General features: G+C 48.3%; 1 protein-coding gene across 1 annotated transcript in view; it reads right to left on the reverse strand.

The window, feature by feature from the left end:
* Positions 1-734: 734 nt before the first annotated feature.
* Positions 735-25431, reverse strand: part of Faxdc2 (fatty acid hydroxylase domain containing 2) — a 32089-nt gene continuing 7392 nt past the window's right edge. The window contains exons 2-9 of the mRNA XM_012948500.2: positions 20800-20847; positions 18472-18563; positions 18253-18356; positions 10881-11002; positions 5800-6005; positions 4806-4911; positions 3703-3869; positions 735-2606 (exon numbers count right to left, since the gene is read on the reverse strand). Coding sequence (XP_012803954.2) covers positions 2453-2606; positions 3703-3869; positions 4806-4911; positions 5800-6005; positions 10881-11002; positions 18253-18356; positions 18472-18563; positions 20800-20847 — 999 coding nt within the window. The 3' untranslated portion in view covers positions 735-2452. The remainder of the gene's footprint in view (positions 2607-3702; positions 3870-4805; positions 4912-5799; positions 6006-10880; positions 11003-18252; positions 18357-18471; positions 18564-20799; positions 20848-25431) is intronic.

Below are 25431 nucleotides of genomic sequence, written 5' to 3' on the forward strand. Positions count from 1 at the left end.
AGGGAATAGGTACAGGCCAGCAGTGGCTGGGGCCACCAGGGCCAGAATAGAACAGAGTGGGGCTGTAGAAGCCAGGATGGGTGCTGGCTGTTAAGTGCTCCAACCAGAGTAGGCAAGAGCAGGGGCTGAGGGTCCATAGCATGAAGTCCCTGTTTAATATTTTGGAAACTTGGCTCTATTGCACGTTAAAAGTTCATATGGGCGGGGGGGGGTGGCTGGAGAGATGGGGAAATGGCTTAGTGGTTAAGGCGTTTGCCTCTGAAGCCTAAGGACCCACGTTAGCCAGATGCACAAGGGGGCGCACACGTCTGGAGTTCACTTGCAGTGGCTGGAGGCCCTGGCGTGCCCGTTCTCTCCCTCCCTCCCCCTCTCTCTGCCTCTTTCTGTCTGTTGCTCTCAAATAAATAAAAATAATTTTTTTTTAAAGTTCATTTTTTTTTTATATTTGAGAGACAGAGGAAGAGGCAGGGAGAAAAAGAGAATGGGTACGCCAGGGCCTCCAGCCACTGCAAACAAACTTCAGACACAGGAGCCCCTTTGCGCATCTGGCTCATGTGGGTCCTGGGGAATCAAACCAGGGTCCTTAGGCTTCACAGGCAAACACCTTAACCACTAAGCCATTTCCCCAGCCCTTTTTTGTTGGTCTTAAGATAGGGTCTTGCTCTACCCCAGGCCAACCTGGAATTTACTATGTAATAGCAGAGTAGCCTCAAACTCATAGTGATCCTCCTACGTCTGCCTCCCAAGTTCTGGGATTAAAAGTATGTGCCTAGCTGGTTTAATTTTTTTTAAGAGTTCGGTCTATTGCTCAGGCTAGCCTTGACCTGGGTTAAAAGTGATCTCTTCTGCCCTAGACCCCAAGCAGCTGGAGCTGTGGTATGACCACTGGACCCGTCTATGTTACCATGTTTTATAAAGCCACAACAGTTTTCTTGGCCCAAGAGAAGCAAGAATGCAAAATCAATATAAGTGCTTTTAAGATTTAGCAAGGGTGAAGCCACTGTCTCCCACCTACTCTTGGTTCCTGGCCTACTCAGCTTCCCACCCACAAAGGTAGTGTCTCTGTAGTCTCAGGCTGGCCTCAAACTCAAGGCGATCCTCCTACCTCTGCCTACTGAGTGCTGGAATTAAAGGTGTGTGTCACCGCACCTGGCTCCCTGCTCAGGTTTTGACTTAGAAATGAAGAAGGGCTGGAGGTTTGGCTTGGCAGTTAAGGTGCTTGCCTGCAAAGCCAAAGACCCAGGTTCGATTCCCCAGGACCCACATAAGCCAGATACACAAGGGGGTGCATGCGTCTGGAATTTGCATTGGCTGGAGGCCTTAGTGTGCCCAATATACACACACACTCTTTTCTACTTTCTACCCTTTCTTTTTTCTACTTTCTCACATTAATGAAAATATATTCTTTTAACTGAATGATTATCTGGGGTGTGTGGTCAGGGGACTTCTTTATTTGCCAGCATAGGAATAGTTTTGGTTGACAAAAGAGCTCTCTCTGTCTTGTTTTGGTGATGGCTACAAAGGAATTACAGATGTTTAGCAAAATTCAACAAACTGCATACCTAAAACTGATCGGTATTATTCTAACTATACTCCCAGCATATCTATTTTCTTGTTTTTTAAAATATATATATATATATATTTTTTTAGCCGGGTGTGGTGGTGCAAGCCTTTAATCCCAGCACTCCGGAGACAGACATAGGAAGATTGCTTTGAGTTCGAGGCCACCCTGAGACTACATAGTGAATTTCAGGTCAGCCTGAGCTACAATGAAACGCTACCTGGGGGCGGGGGTGAAGGTTACTTGGGGGTACCAGTTGGATGTCCCCATGGGGCAATGGCTAGCCCTTCCTGGTAGGTGATAGGGCCCCAGCTGAGCATCCTGGTTTCCCCACAAAGCTCGGGTGCTGGGTTTGGGGTGTGCACTATTGTAGGGAGGAGTTACTGCTGGTTTTCAGTTCTCTTTAAGGAGGGCATGGGCTGCAGTGTGCAAGGAAGCATGGCAGTGTCAAGACTAGCCATTTGCCAGGGAGTCCTGGCTTTGGCAGGATGTAACACAACCTCTGAGACAAGTAGTGTTACTTCCCTGAGGTCCCCATTCCACTGTCCTCTCGTTTTCGGCTCCCTGCCTAGGCCGCATGGGCTGTGCGGTGAAGCTGCCCGGACCCCGTCCTCCCGCAGCCGATACTAGGGACGGGCCAGGGGTGTTACAACGGGTTTTTCCCTCTGGCTGGGACCCAGCTTGGGGACCTGTTTTTCCTGTTCTTGGAGCCAACTCCTGGCACTGTAATGGAACAAGGGCAATGGTTTGAGGGAAACCCAAGCCATTACCCTGGCTGTCCTCCCACCGTGATGGTGCAGGCAAGGGTGTCAGATCATGGAGTTAGTGACGAGGTCCGGGCCATCTTGGAATCCTGATGTGTGCATGTGTAGGTGACGGCCAGGATGGTCCTTACTCCATCTTTTGGGGATCAGGGATGCTCTTAGAGAGTGGGGTGAATCCCAGCAGAAGGATGTGTCTCTCGTAGGCCTTGGTCTGCTTAAATAGGGCATCCGTCCCATGTAGGTGGTCCAGCACCCCTAGCACCCCGTAACACTGGTTGAACCTAGAGGAGAGCAGATGCTGTTGTGGACTGGCAGTGGAGGCTGCGGTGCCAGCCTGCCCATGCCGTCACCACCTTCTCCCCTGCCCGCATCAGAAGAGCCTGACGTCCTCTGAAAAGTCTACCACCTGAGGGGGGGCGTGCTTTTAATTTTGATGAGGGGCCTTACTCTAGCCCAGGCTGACCTGGGGTTCACTATTTAGTCTCGGGGTGGCCTTGAACTCACAGTGATTATTACTAATAATAATAGCCGGGGCGTGGTGGCGCACGCCTTTAATCCCAGCACTCGGGAGGCAGAGGTAGGAGGATTGCATGAGTTCAAGGCCGGATTGAAACTATGTGGTGAATTCCAGGTCAGCCTAGGCTAGAGCAAGACCCTACCTCAAGAAACAGCAACAACAAAAATAATTCCTTGGGGGTGGGAACCAAAGATTTATTACCTTCCAGGTATGGTCTTGCTCTAGCCCAGGCTGACTTGGAATTCACTTCACTGTGTAGTCTCAGAGTAGGCTCAAATTCATGGAAGTCCTCCTGCCTCCCAAGTGCTAAAGGATTAAAGATGTGTACCACCACATCCAGCAAATACATATATGTATTATTTTTTAAATTTATTTATTTTTCTTTTGGTTTTTCAAGGTAGGGTCTCTCTCTGGACCAGGCTGACCTGGAATTCACTATGGAGTCTCAGGGTGGCCCGAACTCTCGGCGATCCTCCTACCTCTGCCTCCCGAGTGCTGGGATTAAAGGCATGCACCACCACACTCGGCTGCAAAAATATTTTTTAAATGAGCACCTCTGGTGACTCGGTTCTTAGAAAAGACCAGGGCTTTGCAGAGAGCACAATTGTGCCAAATTTCTAGGCACCTGTGCATCTTTCTGAGTTACATACATGTCTCATGTTAGAGACTCAGAGGGCTCAGAACCCAAATAAAGGTTAAAACTCCCAGTTGGGGGAAGGACTCCATAAAAAAACAGGAGCTTTTGTGTGGTCAATACCTTCCCCAGATCCAGGCCTCTCCCCTCAAAGGCACCCACATTCAAACGGAAGTCGCTTGAAGAACCAGGGCCTGTCCAGTTGGGGGCAAGGGGTTTGGCTCACTTGAGATGGTGGTAGTCGTGGGACTCGGGGGAAGGCAGGAAGGGCAGGTGGTAGCCACAGTGGGAAATGGTGGTGACGATGAGAGCCAAGGAGAACCACACCGTGATGGAGGACAGGTGGGAGCCCATGGCTAAGGGACCGGCCATGGCTGGCAGCATGTTCGAGGCCTGTGAGAAGAAACGTGATTCCAGGACATGGAGGGGAATGCCCTGTGTGCTCCCTCAGAACAATTTAACTGAGATCTGCAGAAACTGGAAGAATTTCTTGGCTTGCTGGAGAGACATTTGCTTTGTGACTTGGGACAAGTTAGTAAATGAGATGCATCTTCCTCGTAAGTCAGGCTATTTTATTTTGTGGCTTGCTTTTCTGAAGTAGGGTCTCACCCTAGCCCAGGCTGACAAGAATTCGCTGTGTGCTTTTAGGCTGTCCTTGAACTCATAGCAGTCTTCCTACCTCTTGCCTCCTGAGTGCTGGGATTAAAGACATGTGCCACCACACCCGGCCCTTTATTTTCTTTATTTTTAATTTTTGGTGTGTGAGTACCATAGAGTGCATGTGGGGGTCAGAAGGCAACTTTTAAGGTGTCGGGTCCCCCCTCCCCCCGCCCACAGCTTTTCACCTCATTTGGGGCAGGGTTTATTCGAGATTACAACAGACTGGTCTCCGCAGCCCGTCTTGCCATAGGCATGCTGGAATTACACCTGCCACAACAGTGTCTGGCTTTTGTATGGATTCTGGGACTTAAACTCACACTTGAGCAGTGAGTACTTTATTCCATTAAGTCATTTCCCCAGCTCCCAAAATCGGGATTAAGCTGGGCGTGGTGCTGTACCCTGTTAATCAAAGCACTGTGGAGACAGGGGATCGGCATGAGTTCAAGGATACCCTGAGAGTACATAGCGAATCCAGTCAGCCTGGGCCAGAGTGAGACCATATCTTGAAAAATAAAAATAGCATTTAAAAAGTTGTTGGGAAGAGCATATAAAATCATGTTTTAGGCACGTGGCACAGCCTGGTCTATAATGGTAAGAAAGAAAAGGCTTGTGTGGTCTCCCGGCTGGAACAAGAAGGCCTGTTTCTGGGGCGCTTGGAGCCATACTCACCACATGTTCTATAGGGTGTGCATAGAGGGAGACCACACCAATGGGGGCTGTCCACTCGTGGTGTTTCTTGTGAATTTTCTTATAGAATGCTGGATGGTGGAGGAGCCTGGAAAATAACTCAGTTAATAATCTTCAAGCCGGGCGTGGTGGCACACACTTTCAATCCCAGCACTTGGAAGACAGAGACAGGAGGGTTGCTATGAGTTCAAGACCATCCTGAGACCACATAGTGAATTTCATGTCAGCCTGGATTAAAATAAGAGCCAACCTCAAAAAAAAAAAAATAATAATAATCTAATTCCCTTTCCTCCTCCATCCCTGACCAGGTCATCAGAAGCCAAAGGGAGGCCCCAAGTTACCCATCGTCAGTTACTGGTTACTGGGAGAGGGGAGTCATGCCCTTCAGTGATGTAGCTGCTATAAAGTCTCCAGTGCTCTAATACAGCTCCCCACCAGGCTCATGCAAGCAAGCCTGACGACATTTTTGTGAAACACACAAAACATGAAAGTAGGAAAGGGCTCACTGGGGAGAAAGGGTTGATAGCGGAGCGGGTAGGGGACAAGAGCAGCTAATGGGGTGAATATGATCAACATACATTGTATACCTGTATGAAAATTTCCAACTAAAGACAAATAATAAACTTTAAAAAGAAGCCAAAGGGAGGAATGAACGTGTCTATGGCTAGACTTAAGTCCCACAGGCCTGACACTCTCTGCCCATGTGCACTGGATCTGGGGAGTGGCCAACATAGCTTTCTGCCCCAGTTGTGGAGTGGGGTGATGTTCAAAGGGTTTCATAAGGAAGGAGGTAGGGAATGGCCCTCCCTCCACAAAAACGTAGCCAGCCTTTGTTGAACATTTTGTCTCAAGGAGCCAGTTAACAGGAACAGAAAGTTGTCTCTGTTACCCAGTAGGAGGCTGGATCTTTCTGCTTCCTGGCGCCAGATCAGGGAGCTCCCCCAGGCGGGCCAGCTGGTCCCGGCAGGGCGCTCACCGGTGCGAGTAGTAGAACAAGACTTCTTCCGTCAGGGTGAAGAGGGCCAGCTCCAGGAGGAACCAGTGGAAGGTAGGTAGCTCTCGGCGACAGGGGTCTCCGCACCACTTGAAGAAGGGGTAGAGGAAGACTATCATGGGGAGCGAGATGAAGGACTGGTTGAAGAGAACAGTATGGATAGCCTGGCGGAGTTTCCCAGAGTCCACCTGCCAAGTGATTGGGAAGAGGGAAAGGGGCTGAGTGAGAAATCCGTTTCCCCTGCCCTGCTCAGTGCTGGGCTCTGGGGGTGATATGTGGTAAGGAAACTGCACCCAGCAGCACCCTGTCTTCCGGTTCTACAAACAGCACCAGTATACCTGCCTGCTGCTCAGGCCAAGGCCCATGTATTCCCAGCAGGTAACCCAGAGCCTTCCAGATGCTGCCAACTCTCAGGCTAGCATTCCAGCACACCTCTTCAGTACCCTTCGGGTTACTGAAGACTCAGTCATTGTCACCTGTGTCCTCAGCCTCAGTGGACAGTCCCTAGGCAGCAAGAGGCGGGCCGGCAGCTGCCTTTCTAGCCTGACCACATTCTGGCTTCCACCACGGGGCTTGCCCAAGCGTGTCACCAGGGCCCTCTGGACAGCTGTTCCAAACGCCCATACCCACAGCACTTCACAGGTGCTTGACTTCAGCCCTCAGTGGGGCCGTGTCCATCTTCTAGAAACCTTCGCCAAGATGGACCAAACAATCCTATCTGTTTATTGGGTCATAGGGTGTAAGTAGTACGTGGGAAGTTGACCCAACGTGGCGTTCAGTGTTCTGCCAGCTGGTGGTAGAGATTCTGGTGGGGAAGAGAGACTGGAAACGGCAGGCATTCAAGCATGTGTGCTGGGAGGTGGGTGGGCCTGCTAGGAGAGCCGGACCACACGGGGTCGTGTAGGCCCTGGAGGACTCGGACTTCTGCCCCAAAGAACAGGAGGCTGTCAATAACTTAAGTGAGAAGTGACCAGGCATAAGAATGCCTGACTGCTGTGCAGATGCAAGCCTACAGAAACTAGACCAGTTAGAAGTGACTCACGGCGGGGCGTGGGGACACACCCCTTGAATTCCAGCAAAGTAGCAGGATTGTTGTGCGTTCAAAGCCTGCCTGAGACTGCATAATTCCACAAAAACTAGTGAGAGGGCTGGAGAGATGGCTTAGCGGTTAAGCGCTTGCCTGTGAAGCCTAAGGACCCCGGTTCGAGGCTCGGTTACCCAGGTCCCACGTTAGCCAGATGCACAAGGGGGCGCACGCGTCTGGAGTTCATTTGCAGAGGCTGGAAGCCCTGGCGCGCCCATTCTCTCTCTCTCTCCCTGTCTTTCTCTCTGTGTCTGTCGCTCTCAAATAAATAAATAAAAAATTAAAAAAAAAAAAAAACTAGTGAGAACTGGTGCCAGGGAGAGAGCAGGGGAGTTGTGAGAAGTGATTAGATTCTGAATCTGTTTTAACAACAGCCAATAGGGTTTCCTGACAGAAAGAATAGAAGTAGGCATGATGGCATGGCACACATCTTTTAATCCCAGCTCTCGGGGCAGAGATACGAGGATTTCTGTGAGTTTGAGACTGGCCTGGTGCTACAGATAGAGTTCCAGGTCACCCTGGTCTAGAGTGAGACTCTGCTCAAAAAATTAAATAAAGCGGCTAGAGAGTTGGCTCAGCAGTTAAAGGCACTTGCTTGCAAAGTTGGCAGCCTGAATTCATTCCTCAGAACCCACATAAAGCCAAATACCCAAAAGGGCACACATATCTGGAATGCATTTGCAATGGCTGGGGCCTGGCAATACCCATATTCTAGGGTTTTAGTTTTGTTCTGTTTGAGGTAGGGTCTTACTCTAGTCCAGGCTGACCTGGAATTCACTATGAAGTCTCAAGCTGGCCTCAAACTCATGGTAATCTTCCTATTTCTGCCTCCTAAATGCTGGGATTAAAGGTGTGCACTACTATGCCAAGCCTAAATAAATTAATTTTTTTTAGTGGCTGTATGGTTTTAGACATGAGCAACCGCAAGGGTGAGTTTGCCACCAGCTCGGTTCAGGTAAGCTAGCTGGCAAAGGTGTGGGGGAAATGGGAAAAGGCTCTTTGGGCATGTTGAATTGGAGATGTTCTCCCCACCCCCACCCCCGAGGTAGGGTCTCACTCTAGCTCAGGCTGACCTGGAATTTACTATGGAGTCTCAGGGTGGCCTCGAACTCATAGCAATCCTCTTACCTCTGCCTCCCGAGTGCTGGGATTAAAGGCGTGCGCCACCATGCCCGGCTGGACATACTTTTTAACATACTTGTGGAAATGGCAATGAAGCCATTGGATAGCTGTGCCTCAATTCAGGAAAGAGTTTTGGAGATACAAACTCAAGGGGCTTTGGCCTAAGGTAAATAAATATTTTTAATAAATGGTGAGTAAATATTTATTTTTGAGCCAAGAGAGTGTGGGCATGCTAGGGCCTCTTGCCACAGCAAACAGTCTCCAGATGCATCACCACTTTGTGCATCTGGCTGTAGATGAGTACTGGGGAATTTAACCCTGGCCAGCAGTCTTTGCAAGCAAGCACCTTTAACCACCGAGCAATCTGTTTTCTTTCTCAAGATATTGTCTCGTGGTTGCCCAGCTAGCCTCAAACTCTCTTTGTAGCTCTAGATAACCTTGAGTTTATGATCTCCCTGCCCCCATCTCCCAAGTGCTGGCATTGTAAGTGTACGCCAACACGCCTAACCAAGGATTGTTTTTTGTTCTTTGTTTCAAGGTAGGGTCTTGCTGTAGCCCAGGCTGCCCTGGAATTCACTGTGTAGTCTCAGGCTGGCCTCAAATTCACAGCGATCCTTTTTATTTATTTACTGGAGAGAGAAAAAGTGGCAGAGAGAGAGAATGGGCACACCAGGGCCTCCAGTCACTGCAGACGAACCCTAGAGGCATGTGCCACCTTGTGCATCTCTCTACCTTGCTCTGGAAGGGACACGGTGGACAAAGGAGCTTTGGACTTGGAGTCAGATGGGTGAAAGGTGGCTTTGCATTCTGTTAAGTCTGAGCTGGAGCTAGTCCTCACCTCTCCAGCACTTGGCCTCTGAAAAAGCAGAGACAGTGCTATTACTCTTTGCTCACCACAGATGAAGGTTTACGGGGTGGGGGGAGGCAGGTATTCGTCCAGAGTCCATGTGGACTGGGGGTGCTTCGTGGGCCATGTAGTGAGAAAGCCTGTTTGAAGCTGGGTGTGGTGGCACACGCCTTTAATGCCAGCACTCGGGAGGCAGAGGTAGGAGGATTGATGTGAGTTTGAGACCACCCTTAGACTATACAGTGAATTCCAGGGCAGCCTGGGCGAGAGTGAGACTCTACCTTGAAAATTTTTTTTTAAAAGTTAAAAGAATGGGCTGGAGAGATGGCTTAGACGTTAAGGCACATGCCTGGGAAGCCAAAGGGCACAGGTTTGATCCTCCAGGTCCCACATAAGCCAGATGCACATAATGACACATGCATCTAGAGTTTGCTTGCAGTGGCCAGAAGCCCTGGCATGCCAATTCTCCCTCTCTCTCTTCTCTCCCTCTCTCTCTGACTGTAATAAATAAAAAAAAGATAAAAATCTTTAAAAAACAAAAAAGGTTAAAAAAATAAGAAAGCATCAATTTGGGATTGTGGATGTGGCTCAGTTTGTAGACTGTCTTACATGCTGATACACTGTCCAGCATACACAAAATCCTGGATTTGGTCGCTGGTACTGCATAAACTGGGCATGGTGACACACACCTGTGATTCCAGCATTTGGGAGGCGGAGGCAAGAGGACCAGAAGTTAAAAGTCATCTTTGGCTACACAGAGAGGCCAGCTTAGGATAAAAGCCATATATAGGTATAGGCCTACATGGGAAGGAAGGGAGGGAGGAAAGAGGGAAGGACGACACACCCCATCACAATCTGCATTGTTTCTACCCAGAAGCCACTGCACAGCCCTTACCTCCTCCTATGAATCAAGACTGCCATCAGAGATGGAAGTATTTAGTCCCTGGTGGCTGCTGCTAGAGAGATGTCCAGGCCTGACAGTTGTTCACAGGCAAAACTCTGACGGACATTTTAGGTTCCAGTCTGTCCTACCAAGCTGGACTAGAAGAAGCCCTTCTGGTTGGTTGGTAACTGTCACGTCAAATAAGGACTGAGACAAAGGAAATGAAAGAGTGAAAGAGAAATGGGCGCGCCAGAGCCTCCTGCAAACAAACTCCGGATGTGCATGTCACTTTGTACCTCTGGCTTTATGTGGAAACCAGGGAATTGAACCTGGGCCAGCCGACTTTGCAAGCAGGTGCTTTAACTACTGAGCCATCTCTCCAGCTCTAGTAAGAGGCCATTTAAAAGGACTCTGGAAGCAGCACTCTTACCCATTCTGCCTCGCCGGTATGGGGCTGGCCAGACTACCCTAAGAGCTAAGGTGACTCACCTGGGCAGACTAAGAGATGATTGTCTTGCCTGGGCAAAGAGCCAGGACATGGTCTGGGTGGAGCTGAGGAAACAATCTGATTTCAGAATCAGCCTCCTCCCTGTTGTGTAAGGAAAGGCTTCTGCAGGTTGTGAGAGCAGCGGGCGGGCTCCGCTCCAGACCGTGGGGCACACTTCCTGTGCTGGACAAGTTGCTGCTCAGAAGAAGCAGGTCCTGCGCCTGGCTCTGCTGCGGGTTTGTCCTGGTCACTTAAACAAATACCGCCCCACTGCTCTGTTCCTGCAAGATACCTACTACCCAGCCACCCATCATCAGGGTCTCGGTGCCTGTGGACAAAGTGGCACTAGGGCCTCGTCTGGTACAGCCCTATCCCAGGTGGAGGCAGGCACGTATTTTCCTAATGTACAGGGCAGTTTGGGGCAGCAGCCCTGGCGGGTACAGACTGACTGAACTGGAATCAGGAGACCAGGGCATTGGTCCAGACCACCAGCCACTAGCTGAGTGCCTCTGAGACTATGGGCGCCCTGCTTCTCTGTGTAACCTTCTGAACTGGGATGCCTGCCGTGGACATGACTCCTCGGCTCTTGCTGGCAGAGCCCCTGCACTCCAGATCTGAGCAGGGGCCACGCGGCACTTACCGGCTCGTTCTTGCCCTGCTGAATACGGTAACGGGCAATGAAGTTGGGTCTTCCAGTCATGTCCACCACCAGCAGAAGCCCATTGAAACCCCAGAAGAACAGCACAGGCACGAGAGCCGCACCTGCACGCAGACAGCAGAGGGGGTCAGCACGGTCCAGGCCCCGGTCGTGCAACTGACCACCCCTGGCCAGGCTTCCTAATGCTCCGGACCAGGGTCTTCTCAGTTCTGGGTACCACGTTAGCCATGGAATACGGACAGGTCACTACTTGTCTGTGCTTGCTTTGTTTTCTTTTTCCTTCTTTTCTCTCTCTTTTTAAAATATATTTTATTTATTTATTTATTCGGGAGAGTAAAAGAGACAGAAAGGGAGAGAATGGGTGCGCCAGGGGCTCCAGCCACTGCAAATGAATTCCAGATGTGTGCACCTGTTGTGCTTCTGGCTTCGTGGGTCCTGAGGAATTGAACTGGGATCCTTTGGCTTTGCAGGCAAACACCTTAACTGCTAAGCCATCTCTCCAGCCCCCTTCTCTCTCTCTTTTTTTTTTTTTTTTTTTTGGTTTTTCAAGGTAGGGTCTCACTCTGGACCAGGCTGACCTGGTATGGTATTCACTATGGAGTCTCAGGGTGGCCTCGAACTCACGGCAATCCTCCTACCTCTGCCTCCTGAATGCTGGGATTAAAGGTGTGCACCACCATGCCCGGCTTCTCTTTATTTTTAAAAAAATATTTTGTTGATTTATTTCCAAGAAAAGTGAGAGAGAAAGAATGGAAGTGCGAGGGCCTCTAACCACTGCAAACTCCAGATGCATGTTCCACTTTGCATCTGGCTTTTATATGGGTACTGGGGAATCAAACCTAGTCCATTAGGCTTTGCAGACAAGCACCTTATCTGCTGAGCCATCTCGCCAGCCTATTTATTTATTTATTTCAAGACAGTCTTATGTAGCCCAGGCTGGCCTCAAACTTAGTATATAGCCAAGAATGACCTTGAACTTCTGATCCTCCTGCCTTAGTCCCAAGTGCTGGGATTAGAGATGAACACCATCATATCCAATCTATGTTTTTTAGTTTAGTTTTGTTTTTCTTTCTCATCTTTTTTCCCTCCCATTTTTCAAGGTAGGGTATCACTCTAGCCAGATTGACCTGGAATTCACTATGTAGTCTCAGGGTGGTCTCAGACTCACAGCAGTCGTCCTACCTCTGCCTCCCGAGTGCTAGGATTGAATGTGTGTGTCACCACACCCAGCTTTTCTTTTTTTCTGTCATGATTTTTTATTTTTTATATCACTGCAACCCAGGCTGGTCTCAAACTTATAGCGATCATCCTGCCTCAACTTTCTGGATACAATAGTTACAAACATGAGCCACCATGCCTGCTCAGCATAATTTTTTAATATTTTATTCTTGTTTGTTTATGAGAGAGAGAGAAAGAATGAATAGGCATGCCAGGGCCTCTGGCCACTGCAAATGAACTCCAGATGCATGTACTACCATGTGCATCTGGCTTATGTGGGTCATGGGGATTCAAACTTGGGTCCTTAGGCTTTGCAGGAAAGCCCCTTAACTGCTAAGCCATCTCTCCACCCATAATTATTTGATTTTTTTTTTCCTGAGGCACAGTTTCACCTGGAATTCACTATGTAGTATCAGGGTGGCCTCAAACTCACAGAGATCGTCCTACCTCTGCCTCCCAAGTGCTAGGATTAAAGGCGTGCACCACCACACCCAGCTTGAAATAATCTTTTTAAAGCAGATGAAAGTCAGGTTATGATGAATGTCTGAATTGCCAGCACTTGAGAGGAAGAAGCAGGAGTTCAAGGCCAGCTTCAAGTACATAGCAAATTTAAGGCACAACCTGGGCTACATGAGGCCTGTCTCAAAAAGTAGTATGGGGTTGGAGAGATGGCTTAGGGGATAAGGTGTTGCCTCTGATGCCTAAGGACCCAGGTTCAATTCCCCAGGACTCACTTAAGCCTGATGCACAAGGTAGTGCATGCATCTGAACTTCATTTGCACAAGGTGACACATGCTTCTGGAGTTCGTTTGCAGTAGCTGGAGGCCCCAATGCACCCATTCTCTCTATGTATCTATATGCCTCTCTCTCAAATAAATTTTTTAAAATGTAGTATGTATGGGCTGGAGGGATGGCTTAGAGTTAAGGTGCTTGCCTGCAAACCCAAAGAACCCAGGTTTGATTCCCCAGGGCCCAATTAAGCCAAGATGCATATGGAATTTGTTTGCAGTGACTAGAGGCCCTGATACACCCATTCTCTTTTTCTATCTGCCTCTTTCTCTCCCTCTCTCTCTCAAGTTAATGAATTAAAAAAAAATTATTGGGCTGGAGAGTTTGCTTAGCAGTTAAGGCATTTGCCTGCAGAGCCAATGGACCCTGGTTCCATTCCCTGGGACCCACGTAAGCCAGATGCACAAGGTAACGCATGCTCATCTGGAGTTAATTTTCAGTGGCTGGAGGCCCTGGCGTGCCCATACTCTCCCTCCCTGTCTCTGCCTCTTTCTTCTCTCTCTCTCTCTCAAATAAATAACTAAAAAAGCTTTAAAAAAAAAAAAAACTGGCGTGGTGGTTTTACAAGGTAGGTTTTCACGCTAGCTCAGGCTGACCTGGAATTCACTATGTTGTCTCAGGGTGGCCTTGAACTCAAAGTGATCCTCCTACCTCTGCTTCCTGAGTGATGGGATTAAAGGCGTGCATCACCAGGCCGGGCTCTAAAAATATGTTAAAGTAGTATGTAGCCAGGCGTGGTGGTGCACACCTTTAATACCTGTGCTTGGAGATGGCAGGGTAAGTTTCGGTCAGCTTGGGCTAAAGTGAGACCCTTCTTTTGAAAAGCCAATAATAATAAATACTAGTGCTTACTTAGCATGTACAAAGCTCTCTGCTTATTTTTTATTTTTTTGGTTTATTTATTTATTTTGAAAGTGACAGAGAGAGAAAGAGAGAGAGAGAATGGGCACGCCAGGGCTTTCAGCCACTGCAAACAAACTCCAGAAGCGTTCGCCCCCTTGTGGATCTGGCTAACGTGGGTCCTGGGGAACCGAGCCTCGAACCGAGGCCCTTAGGTGTCACAGGCAAGCACTTAACTGCTAAGCCATCTCTCCAGCCCTATTTTTTGGTTTTTCAAGGTAGGGTTTCACTCTAACTCAGGCTAACCGGAATTCACTCTGTAGTCTCAGGGTGGCCTCAAACTCATAGTGATCCTCCTACCTCTGCCTCCCAAGTGCCGGGCTTAAAGGTGTGTGCCACCATGCGCAGCTGGCTCTGGGTGTGATAGTCAGCATTACATACATGCACATACATACACCCAGGGTGTTTTATAAGAAACTGTATGTCCAATGTGTTCAAAATGTACTCAAATACATTAACTGTGGCCTGCCTGCTTTCCTCCCTCCCTTACCCCTTCCATTTTTCCCAAAAATGTTATGTATTTATTTGCAAGAAGGAATGTATGTGAGCATGAGCATGTGAGGGTCTCTTATTACTGCAAATGAGATCCATACACATGTGCCAGCAGGCCTTATAATCAAGTTTGTTTAACTGCTGAGCCATTTCCAGTGCCCTGTTGTTTTTTTTTTTCATTTAGGGCTGGAGAGATGGCTTAGTTGTTAGGGCACTTGCCTGTGAAGCTGAAGGACCCAGGTTCGACTCCCCAGGATCCACATAAGCTAGATGCACAAGGTGACACATGCATCTGGAATTTGTTTACAGTGGCTGAAGGCCCTGGTGCACTCATTCTCTCTCTCTCTCTCTTAAATAAACAAATAAAAAGGAAAAAAATTATTTATTTATTTGCAAGAGACAGAATGGGCATGCTAGGGCCTCTGGCCATGTCCAGTGAACTCTAGACACATGTATTGCCTTGTGCGTTTGGCTTACATGGGTACTAGGGAATTGAACCTGGATCCTTAGGCTTCATAGGCAGGCACCTTTACCCCTAAGCCATCTCTCCAGCTCGTGATTTTTGTTTTGTTTTGTTTTTGAGGTAGGGTCTTACTCTAGCTCAGGCTGACCTGGAAGTCACTTTGTAGTCTCAGGGTGGCCTCGAACTCATGGTGATCCTCCTACCTCTGCCTCCCAAGTGCGGGGATTAAAGACGTGCACCACCACGCCTGGCTAGCTCGTGATTTTTTAAACCACTTTTTGACCCTAGAAGTCCTCATCCTCTGTAGTAATGAGCTGAGAATCTCAAAGTAGAAAACAAGAGTGGCAGCTGAGTGTGGGGACACATACCTTTAATTCCTGCACTTGGGAGGCAGAATCAGGAAGATTGGCACAAGTTCAAGACCAGCCTGGTCAAAATATTTTCAGGCCAGGGCTGGAGAGATGGCTTAGCAGTTAAGGCACATGCCTATGAAGCCTAATGACCCAGGTTTGCTTCTCCAGAACCACATAAGCCAGATGCACATGGTGGCGCATTCATCTGGAGTGAGTTTGCAGTGGCTAGAGGCCCTGATGTGCCCATTCTCATTCTTTCCCTTTTTCCTTGCAAATAAGTAAATAAAAATAAATGTACTGGGGTGATGGCTCAGTTGGTAAAGTGTTTGCTTTATAAGCATGAGGACCTGAGTTTGATCTCCAGAACCCACATAAAAAAGCTAGGTATCACAGCTAACAGAAAGCTGGAAGAAGCCATTCTGCATGCAGTCCAATGGGAGAAAGAGAAATCACCAATGAAGATACTCAACAGTAGACACTGCAAGCCTTATATTTGGCCAGCCAGGCCAAAGGAGCCAATGGGTGCAATAGTGGCACGTCTGTCATGGTGGAAACCAACTGCCCTCTAACTGGACTGGAGGCCCACTCCATGGGAGGGAATACACCCCTGATACTGAAAACCTACAACAGGGGTAGTCATGAGCCTTAGGGGTATACTGTCTGCTGCTGTCTGGCTAAATGTATATACTATACTATACTTATCAAACTGCCCAGTAAGCACTTCTCTTAATGTTCATACCCTTATATTAATACTACTCTCACTTTTGGTAGAGAATCTTCTCTTTTCAGATGGCAGTGACCTTGGGATGACTCAAAAGGCATCATGGTGCTGGAAAGAAGTGACAGGAGTGCTCAGTACTGCAATATCTCTATCACATCTTCCAAGGCTCAGGGCCTATTGTGGGACAGGTGGTGGAAAGAATGTAAGAGCCAAAGGAAGGGTAGGACTCCTTACAATGTGCTCCCTCCAGACAGAAATTGGCCTGGATACCCATGACCTCAGAGTGCCTGACACTATCTACACAAGACCATCATAAGAGGAGGAAAAGACCATGACATCGAAATAAAAGAGAGACTGATTGAGATGGGGAGGGGGTATGATGGAGAATGGAGTTTCAAAGGGGAAAGTGGGGGGAAGGAGAGCATTACCATGGGATATTGTTTACAATCATGCAAGTTGTTAAAAAAAAAAAAAGAAATTGAGCTGGGCGTGGTGGCGCACGCCTTTAATCCCAGCACTTGGGAGGTAGGAGGATCTCCATGAGTTCGAGGCCACCCTGAGACTACAGAGTGAATTCCAGGTCAGCCTGAGGTAGAGTAAGACCCTACGTCGGAAAACAAAATAACATACAAACAAAAAAAAACAAACAAAAATCTAGGTCTCTTATCGTGGCAGTGCTTGTAATCTCAGCACTGGGGAGGTGGGGAGAGTAGGGTCCCTGGGGCTCCCTGTTCTCCCCATCTAGCCTAATTGGCCAGCGAGAGACCCTGTGGACAGCCCGTGATGAGGACACCTGAGGCTGCCCTCAAGCCTCCACGTCCACCTGTGCACACACACAGTCTTTAGAGAGCGCAGCTCCTGGGCTGGAGAGATGGCTTAGCAGTTAAGCGCTTGCCTGTGAAGCCTAAGGACCCCGGTTCGAGGCTCGGTTCCCCAGGTCCCACATTAGCCAGATGCACAAGGGGCGCACGTGTCTGGAGTTCGTTTGCAGAGGCTGGAGGCCCTGGCACGCCCTTTCTCTCTCTCTCCCTCTATCTGTCTTTCTCTCTGTGTCTGTCGCTCTCAAATAAATAAACAAATAAATAAAAAAGAGAGAGCGCAGCTCCTCTGTACTGGGAGCTCATGCACAGTGAAGCTAGAATCAGGCGCCCAGCCCTCTGCACTGGAAAACTCGCCCATTAAGATGGAAACTGCGGAGCTGGAGTGGAAGCTTAGCAGTTAAAGGCACTTTCTTGCAATGCCTGTTGGCCTGGGTTTGATTCCCCAGTAAAGCTAGACACAAAATGGAACATTGGTCTGGATTTCATGTGCAGTGGCAAGAGGCCCTGGTGTACAACTCTCATTTTCTCTCCCTCCCTCCCTCCCTCTCTCTCTCTTTCAAATAAATAAAAATATTTAAAAAAAAAAAAAAGGGCTGGAGAGATGGCTTAGCGGTTAAGCGCTTGCCTGTGAAGCCTAAGGACCCCGGTTCGAGGCTTGGTTCCCCAAGTCCCACGTTAGCCAGATGCACAAGGGGGCGCACGCATCTGGAGTTCGTTTGCAGAGGCTGGAAGCCCTGGCGCGCCCATTCTCTCTCTCTCCCTCTATCTGTCTTTCTCTCTGTGTCTGTCGCTCTCAAATAAATAAATAAATAAAAATTTAAAAAAGAAAGAAAGAAAGAAAGAAGGCTGCGTGAGAATGAAAATACTTAGTAGCAGAGGCCAGTAAGTTAAAAAGGAGACGTAAAGGGAAGAGAAAGGAAGGGAGGAGGGTACTTAATAGGTTGATATTGTATATATGTAAGTACAATGATTGTGATAGGGAGGCAATATGATGGAGAATGGAATTTCAAAGGGGAAAGTGAGGGGGGGAGGGAATTACCATGGGATGTTTTTTTATAATCATGGAAAATGCTAATAAAAATTATAAATAAATAAATAAAAAAGAAAGAAGGCAAGCTGGGCATGGTAGCACATGCCTTTAATTTTTCTCTCAAGAAGAGACTGAGGTAGAAGTGAGTTCGAGGCCAGGCTAAGACTACATAGTGAAGTCCAAGTCAGCTTGGGCTAGAGAGAGACACTACCTCAAAAAAGAGGTGCGTGTGGGGCAGCTGGAGAAAAGGTGTTTGCCTACGAAGCCTAAGGACCCAGGTCCAATTCTCCAGAATCCACATGAGCCAGATACACATGATGGCACATGTATCTGGAGTTTGTTTGCAGTGGCTAGAGGCCTTGAAGCATCCATTCTGTCTGTCGTCCTCTCTCTCTTTCAAATAAATAAATAAAATACTTTAAATTTAAAAGATAGGGGTCTTAGCAGTTAAGGTGCTTGCCTGCAAATCCTAAGGACCCAGGTTCGATTCTCCAGAACCCGCATAAACCAGCAACAAAGAACAACGAAGGAATGAAGGCACCCAGCCCCTCCGTGCTGGGCCCTCACCTATGAAGAAGAGGATCCACTCTCTGCCTTCAAATGTAGACAGCAGCCTCTCCCACTGGGCCTGCCAAAAGTATCCGGAAGCACCCCAAAATTTCTGAAGATGCCTTGGAAGAAGAAGGATTCAGGTTTCTGGGAGAAGTTGGCGGGTAAAGAACCTCTTCTTTCCCGACTTCCACCACCCAGATCTCCCTCCTCCCCCCCCCCACAGTGCTGGCTCACCATGTGACAGAGTTCCAGAAGGCCACCGATAGCAGGAGCCCAGAGCCCAGGATGAGAGCTGTCCTCCGCATGGAACCCCAGATGTGCCCCTCCTGAAGGGACAAGAAGGTGTCAGGCCAGCCAGGTTCCTGCTGAAAGCCAGTGGGAATGATGTGGGATCTCAGCCACACAGAGCCGTGGCTGCTGACCTTTCCCCATCTGGGGAGGCCCTTCCCAGCCGAGGGCTCGGGCTGCACCTGGGTGTGTGCAGGAAAACTAGAACTCCAGGCCGGGGGAGGGAAGGGAATTACCCCAGCTTCAAAGAAACTGTTGAGCAATTCTGCCACTCTTGAGAGGGACAGGCCAGGCTTTTAACAGCTGTGTCATGTGTCACCAGTCTTCTTGGTAATGGAAATAGCCATTATTGCTATCCAGGAGTCACCTTTTTAAAAAAAAAAAAATCCCAATTACAGAGCCAGGCATTGTGGCTCACCCCTGTGATCCCAGCAATTGGGCGGTGGAAGTAGGAGAATCAGGAGTTCAAGATGGTTCTCAGTTCCATAGTGAATCCAAGGCTCGCCTGGACTATATGAGACCTTGTCTCAAAAGAAAAATAAAGCGGGAGGACCACTGGGAAACCCTTACGTATTCTCCTTCACAAAGTTCTCTAAGCTATAGCTTATGCAGCCTCCAAAGTCAAACACAAAAGTCCCAGGCGCAGATTGGGAAGGCCCTAGCTCCAGTGCGTCGCCCATTTCCCTGCACTGTGGCAAGGACAACAGTGTACTCTATGTTCATAGCCAAAATGGGCTCATCTTGACTTCCTTCAAAGAAAACAGGAGGTGGCTGGTCCTTCAGCCTCTGCTCACTTGAAGCTGGTGAGTAAGGCGGGCGGGGCAGAGTGTGGGGGGAGACCCAGGAGGGTGCCAGCTCCCGGGCCAGCCTGAAGACAAGAGGAGCACGTGGCCTCCATCAGCCCTCTCTTAGCAACCTGAATCTGCAAGTTGTTTCTTCCCTGCCTGGTCCATCCCACGCTCCATCAAAAGACAGCTTGGGCTGGGCGTGGTGACGCACGCCTTTAATTCCAGCACTCGGGAAGCTGAGGTAGGAGGATCACCATGAGTTCAAGGCCACCCTGAGAGTACATGGTGAGTTTCAGGCCAGCCTAGGCTACTGTGAAACCCTACCTCAAAAAACCAAAAAAAAAAAAAAAAGAGAGAGAGAAACAGAGAGAGCCTGGTCCACCCCATTCTCCATCAAAAGAGAGTCAGTGGGGCTGGAGAGAAGGTTTAGTGGTTAAGGCACTCATCTGTGAAGCCTAAGGTCCTAGGTTCAATTCCGCAGTACCCATATAGGCCAGATGCACAAAGTGGTGCACGCATCTGGAGTTCCTTTGTGGTGGCTGGAGGCCCTGGTGTGCCCGTTCATCCTCTCTTCCTCTCAGCCTTTTTCTCTCTCTCTCAAATAAATTTTAAAAAATATTTTTAAAAAAGCCGGGCGTGGTGGCACACGCCTTTAATCTCAGCACTTGGGAGGCAGAGGTAGGAGGATCACTGTGAGTTCGAGGCCACCCTGAGACTCCATAGTGAATTCCAGGTCAGCCTGAGCTAGAGTGAGACCCTACCTCCAAAAACCAAAAAATTAAAATAAAATGGAAAAAAAAAACAGTCAGTGGAGGCCTTGCAGATGCTGACAGGGAGCTGAGCTGTCTCTGCATTGGCCCATCCCTCAGGAATTTGTTCTTGGACACGAGCCAGTTGGGTCACACTGGGTTTACTGCGCAGGCGCTCTGTGCTGCTCCAGCTTTTTGTTCCTCTGCGGGGTTTCTAGGATTCTTCAGGACTCACTGGGAATTCTTCATATTTTGAGTTTCCGTAAACCAAGATAAGTCAGATGAAAACGTAATTTCATGGATGCGGTCGGGGATTTTCAGGCCAGCCGCTGTCCTGCTGCGTAGCAGCCCGATGATAGGCGCCGTACTAAGGGGAGCAAAGGTCCCCGCGGAGCAGGAGCACGCGGTGCAGAGCTGAGCTGGGTCAAGGGCCAGTGCTGTAACCCTCTCGGCACCATGGCACCTCTGTTGGCTCCAGAGCAGTTGTAGAAAAGGATGGCTCTGAACCCTGGGCAGGAAGTGTGGGCCAAGAGGAAATGCAGGATAGCTAAGGGGCCTCCCAACTCCCAACACACGTGCACTTGTGCGCACACACATGTGCCCTCAGGCTAGTACGGGAGACCCTGCTCAGTCACTAAGACGAGAATGTCACCGTGCGGCAGTCATCCCTAAACTCTTCGGAATGGTGGGTGAGAGGAGGGCCGCAGCTCCTCAGGGCAGGGAGGCCTGGCACTCACCTGCTTGCACTTCCCATTGGGTGGCTCCCTCTCATAGTCTCCTGTCATCTGGAAGGAGAAAGCACAGGTGGCCTGATGAATCCTTCATGTGCAGCTAAGGAGGGACAGGACAAGAAGTCCAGTGACCCGTGAACCAGACAAACATCCTAAAATATATATGATATATATGGAGAAATCAGGTCAGACGTGGTGGCATGTACCTTTAATGCCAGCACTGGGGAGACTGAGGTAGGAGGATCATGTGAATTCCAGGCCAGCCTGAGCTAGAGTGAGACCCTATCTGAAAAAAAAAAAAAAAAAAAATCAAGCCGGGAGTGGTGGCGCACACCTTTAATCCCAGCACTCCAGAGGCAGAGCTAGGAGGATTGCCATGAGTTCAAGGCCACCCTGAGATGACAGAGTTAATTCCAGGTAAGCCTGGACCAGAGTGAGACCCTACCTCGAAAAACAAAAACAAAAAAAAGCCAATATCAGCATCCAGGCATGGTGGCGCACGTCTTTAATCCCAGCACTCGGGAGACAGAGGTAGGAGGGTCACCGTGAGTTTGAAGACACCCTGAGACTCCATAGTGAATTCTAGATCAGCCTGGACTAGAGTGGAACCCTACCTAGAAAAAAAACAAAAACAAAAAATAACATGAGGAGTCTGGAAAGATGGTTCTGCAGTTAAAAGCACTTGCTTGCAAAGCCTAATGACCAGGTTTTGAGTTCCCAGTACCCATGTAAAGCCAGATGTACAAAGTGGTGCATGCATCTGGAGTTCATTTGTAGTTACTTTTCTTTTCTTTTCTTTTCTTTTTTCTTTTTTGTTTTTTGTTTTTCAAGGTCTCACTATAGCCCAGGCTGACCTGGAATTCACTATGTCCTCTCAGGGTGGCCTTGAACATGGTGATCCTCCTACCTCTGCCTCCCAAGTGCTGCGGTTAAAGGCTTGTGCCACCATGATCGGCTCATTTGTAGTCACTCTTGTCTGCTTCTTTCTGTCTGTCTCAAATAAATTAACATATACATATATTAAAAAAAAATCTGGGCTGGACATGGTGACACACACCTTTAATCCCAGCACTTGGGAGGCAGAGGTAGGAGGATCACCATGAGTCCAAGGCCACCCTGAAACTACAGTGACCATTGTAAATGAACTCCAGACATATGCACCACCTGTACATCTGGTTTTACATGGATATTTGGGAAGCAAGCACCTTTAACCACTAAGCTGTCTCTCCAGGCCAAACTGCAGCATTTTATATAGTGTATACAAAGTGTTCTACTCTTTTTTGTTTGTTTGTTTGTGTTTTTGAGGTAGGGTCTCACTCTAGCCCAGGCTGACCTGAAATTCACTCTGTAGTCTCAGGGTGGCCTTGATCTCACAGCAATCCTCCTACCTCTGCCTCCCAAGTGCTGAGATTAAAGGCATGCACCACCACGCCTGGCTCAAAGTGTTCTACTCTTTTAGAAGCATAATAAGGATGCCTGTGGAGGCAGCTCAGTTGGTGGAGTGTTTGCCTCTGATACACAAAGTTTGCTCCCAGCACCTCATAAACCAGATGTGGTGGTGCACACCTGTAATCCCAACATTCAAGAGGTGGAGATAGAAGGATCAGAAGTTCAGGGCTGGGCATATGTACACACACACCAGGGCTTCTTTTTGTGCCAAACAAATGCCCATAAAGCTCTACATGGATGGTTGGAGAATTGAACCTGGCAAGCAAGTGCTTTTAAGTGCTGAGCCATCTCCCCAATCCTCAAAAAAAAAAAAAAAAAAAAAATTTTTTTTTTTTTTGAGACGGTCTCATGCAACTCCAGACTGGCCTCCAACTCCCTATGTAGCTAAGGATAACTTTGAATTCCTGATCCTCCAGTATCCGCCTTCTAGGCATGCACCACCATACCCAGCGTAGGGCTGGGGATTGAATTTCGGGCTCTATCCATGCTGGGCAGGGACTGTAAACACTGAGCCACATCCCCATCCTACATTTATGATTTATTATCTGTTAGGTTAATTTATACCCTATTTTGAGATACCTGTACACACACCAGGCTCACGTAACAGTTTTCCCATAAAAAAGGTATGAACTGGGAAGTTTCAAAAGCCGGTCATAGACAAGCAGCTCTGGGGCAGAGTCTGCTCACAGCACTGCTTAGAGCAGCGAGTCTCCATGTGCCACAGTGAGCGTCTTGGAGATGAAGGCTGAGACCATGGCCCCAGCTCTTTATGCTACCCTTGGGCACATAGTTGGCACATCAGTGTGATAGTCCATCTATTCTGTCAAAATGACCTGGCACCCATATGGTTGTGCCCTGTGCCACCTGCCATTTCTTGACCTTCATGTGGCATATCTCACTTTCGTGTAACTGTTGGGGTATAGTACACTCACCGTGTCTTCTCTGTTCAAGTCTGTCGGGTAAGGAGGAAATCTGTCTGGGCACTGGCTCTTCCACGTACCATACGTAGACCCGATTACGCCCACACAGACCCGACTTTGTCCCTTGCTACTGTGCATCACATGTGTCTGCCATAGCTCCAATCTTCATTCAGAACATGTGTGCATGGATGGTTGCCCTAAACACATGTAATACGTGTCAACTGAAAACACGATGCCGGGTGTGGTGGCTCACGCCTTTAATCCTAGCACTTGGGAGCAGAGGTAGGAGGATAGCCATGAGTTCACGGACATCCAGAGACTACATAGTGAGTTCCAGGTCAGCCTGGACTACCTTGAAAAACTGAAAAACAAAAAAAGGGTGGGGGGGCTGGAGTTTGTTTGCAGAGGTTGAAGGCTGGCACATTCATTCTCAATCTCTCTCTCAAATAAATAAATAAAAACTTATAAAAACAAAACACAACAGGAAACAGAGCTGCAGGGTTGGAGAAATGACTTAGCAGTTAAGGTGCTTGCCTGCAAAGACTAAGGACCCAGGTTTGATTCTCCAGGCCCCACATAAGCCAGATGCACCAGGTGACCCACATGTCTGGAGTTCGCAGTGGCTGGAGGCCCTGATGTACACACACTCTCTCTTTCTGCCTCTTTCTCTCTCAAATAAATAAAAATAAAATGTTTTTAAAGTGGATCCAAAAAGAATTAAAATGGAACTATTAAGAAAATGAAAAGGAAAAAAAAGCAACTATTAGGTAGGCACACTTGTAATCCTAGCACTTTGAACATGTGATCCCGCAGTCTTGCTACTGGATATGTAGCCTACAGAAATGCAGGGTGTTGAGACATCTGCACTGCCCAGTCATTAAGGTGCTGTTTACAATCGCCACAAAGTGGAGGAATTGTCCGGAGCAGTGGTGCATACCTGTAATCCTAGTACTTGCAAAGTTGAGGCAGGAGGAAGGTGAGTTTATCCAGGTTACACAGTGAGACCTTGTCTCAAAAGAACTTCCTCCCCAAAGCTTGTGCCCTCAGGCTGCTCTTCCTCCTTATCAGTATTTTTAGTTATTTTAGTTTAGTTTAGTTTTGGTTTTTTGAAGTAGGGTCTCACTCTGGCCCAGACTAACCCGGAATTCACTATGTAGTCTCAGGGAGGCCTTGAACTCACGGTGATCCTCCTACCTCTGCCTCCCGAGTGCTGGGATTAAAGGCGTGTGCTACCATGCCAGGCCAGTATATATATATTTTTTTAAGACAGGAACTCCAAAACTTGACATCCTCCTGCCTCAACCTCCCAAGTGCTAAGATTACAGATGTGGCTGGCTAGTGAGTAATTTTGCTTAGTTCAAAATCGAATCAGCTATAGTCAAAGCACCAGGAAGTTTTCTGAACAGATCTCTCCCTCTATCATGGAGGCATTTAGTCTCTGGTGGTTTTAGACAGTTTTTCTTTCATTGCAGTTGACTTATTGATACATATCTTTGTTTGTTTTTTTTTGTTTTTCAAGGTAGGGTCTCACTCTAGTCCAGGCTGACCTGGAATTCACTATGTAGTCTCAGAATGGCCTCAAACCCACAGTGATCCTCCTACCTCTGCCTCCCGAGTGCCCGGCTGGATACATATCTTTTTACTGAGATGGAGGCTAGGGATCAAGTATGAGTAAGCAAAAAGAAAAGAAAGGAAGGAAGGAAGGAAGGGAGGGAGGGAGGAAGGGAGGGAGGGAGAAAGTTAAAAACAAAAGCCTGAGTGACTAGGTTGGTGGGGACAGCTCTGGTTTCACCACAAGGCAGGACTGTGTTATGGAAACCAAGTAGTGCTGACACTCGGAGATTAGAACTGATAACGCCCTTTCACTGTGGACTCTGCTTCTACTACACAGCCTGGACAAAGGGAAAATGGCTTTATCTTTTGGTGTGAAAAGTCCCTTTGGCTATAAGAGTAACAGTAGTTATCTATTGACATCTGATTTCATGAGACGCACCAAGGATTTCCTAACGTGCTATTTACTCTAGCTATGCCCACACGCCCATGAGCCATCTCCCACGATAACCATCCTTGGCACCTTGGTCCTTGAAGCAACACAACCCTGTCATTCTGCTGAATGTTTTATGCCAATTCTGAGCCTCTCTACCTATGGTAGACATGCTTTCTGTTTTATATGAACATAGGAAGTTTCTAGAAGGGGCCACCCATATGGAGGGCATTGTAAAGGGTCTTCACCCACAGAAATTCTTTCACATTGTTTACCAATAATACG

Source organism: Jaculus jaculus, chromosome 6 (assembly GCF_020740685.1).
Source record: "Jaculus jaculus isolate mJacJac1 chromosome 6, mJacJac1.mat.Y.cur, whole genome shotgun sequence".
Taxonomy (NCBI): domain Eukaryota; kingdom Metazoa; phylum Chordata; class Mammalia; order Rodentia; family Dipodidae; genus Jaculus; species Jaculus jaculus.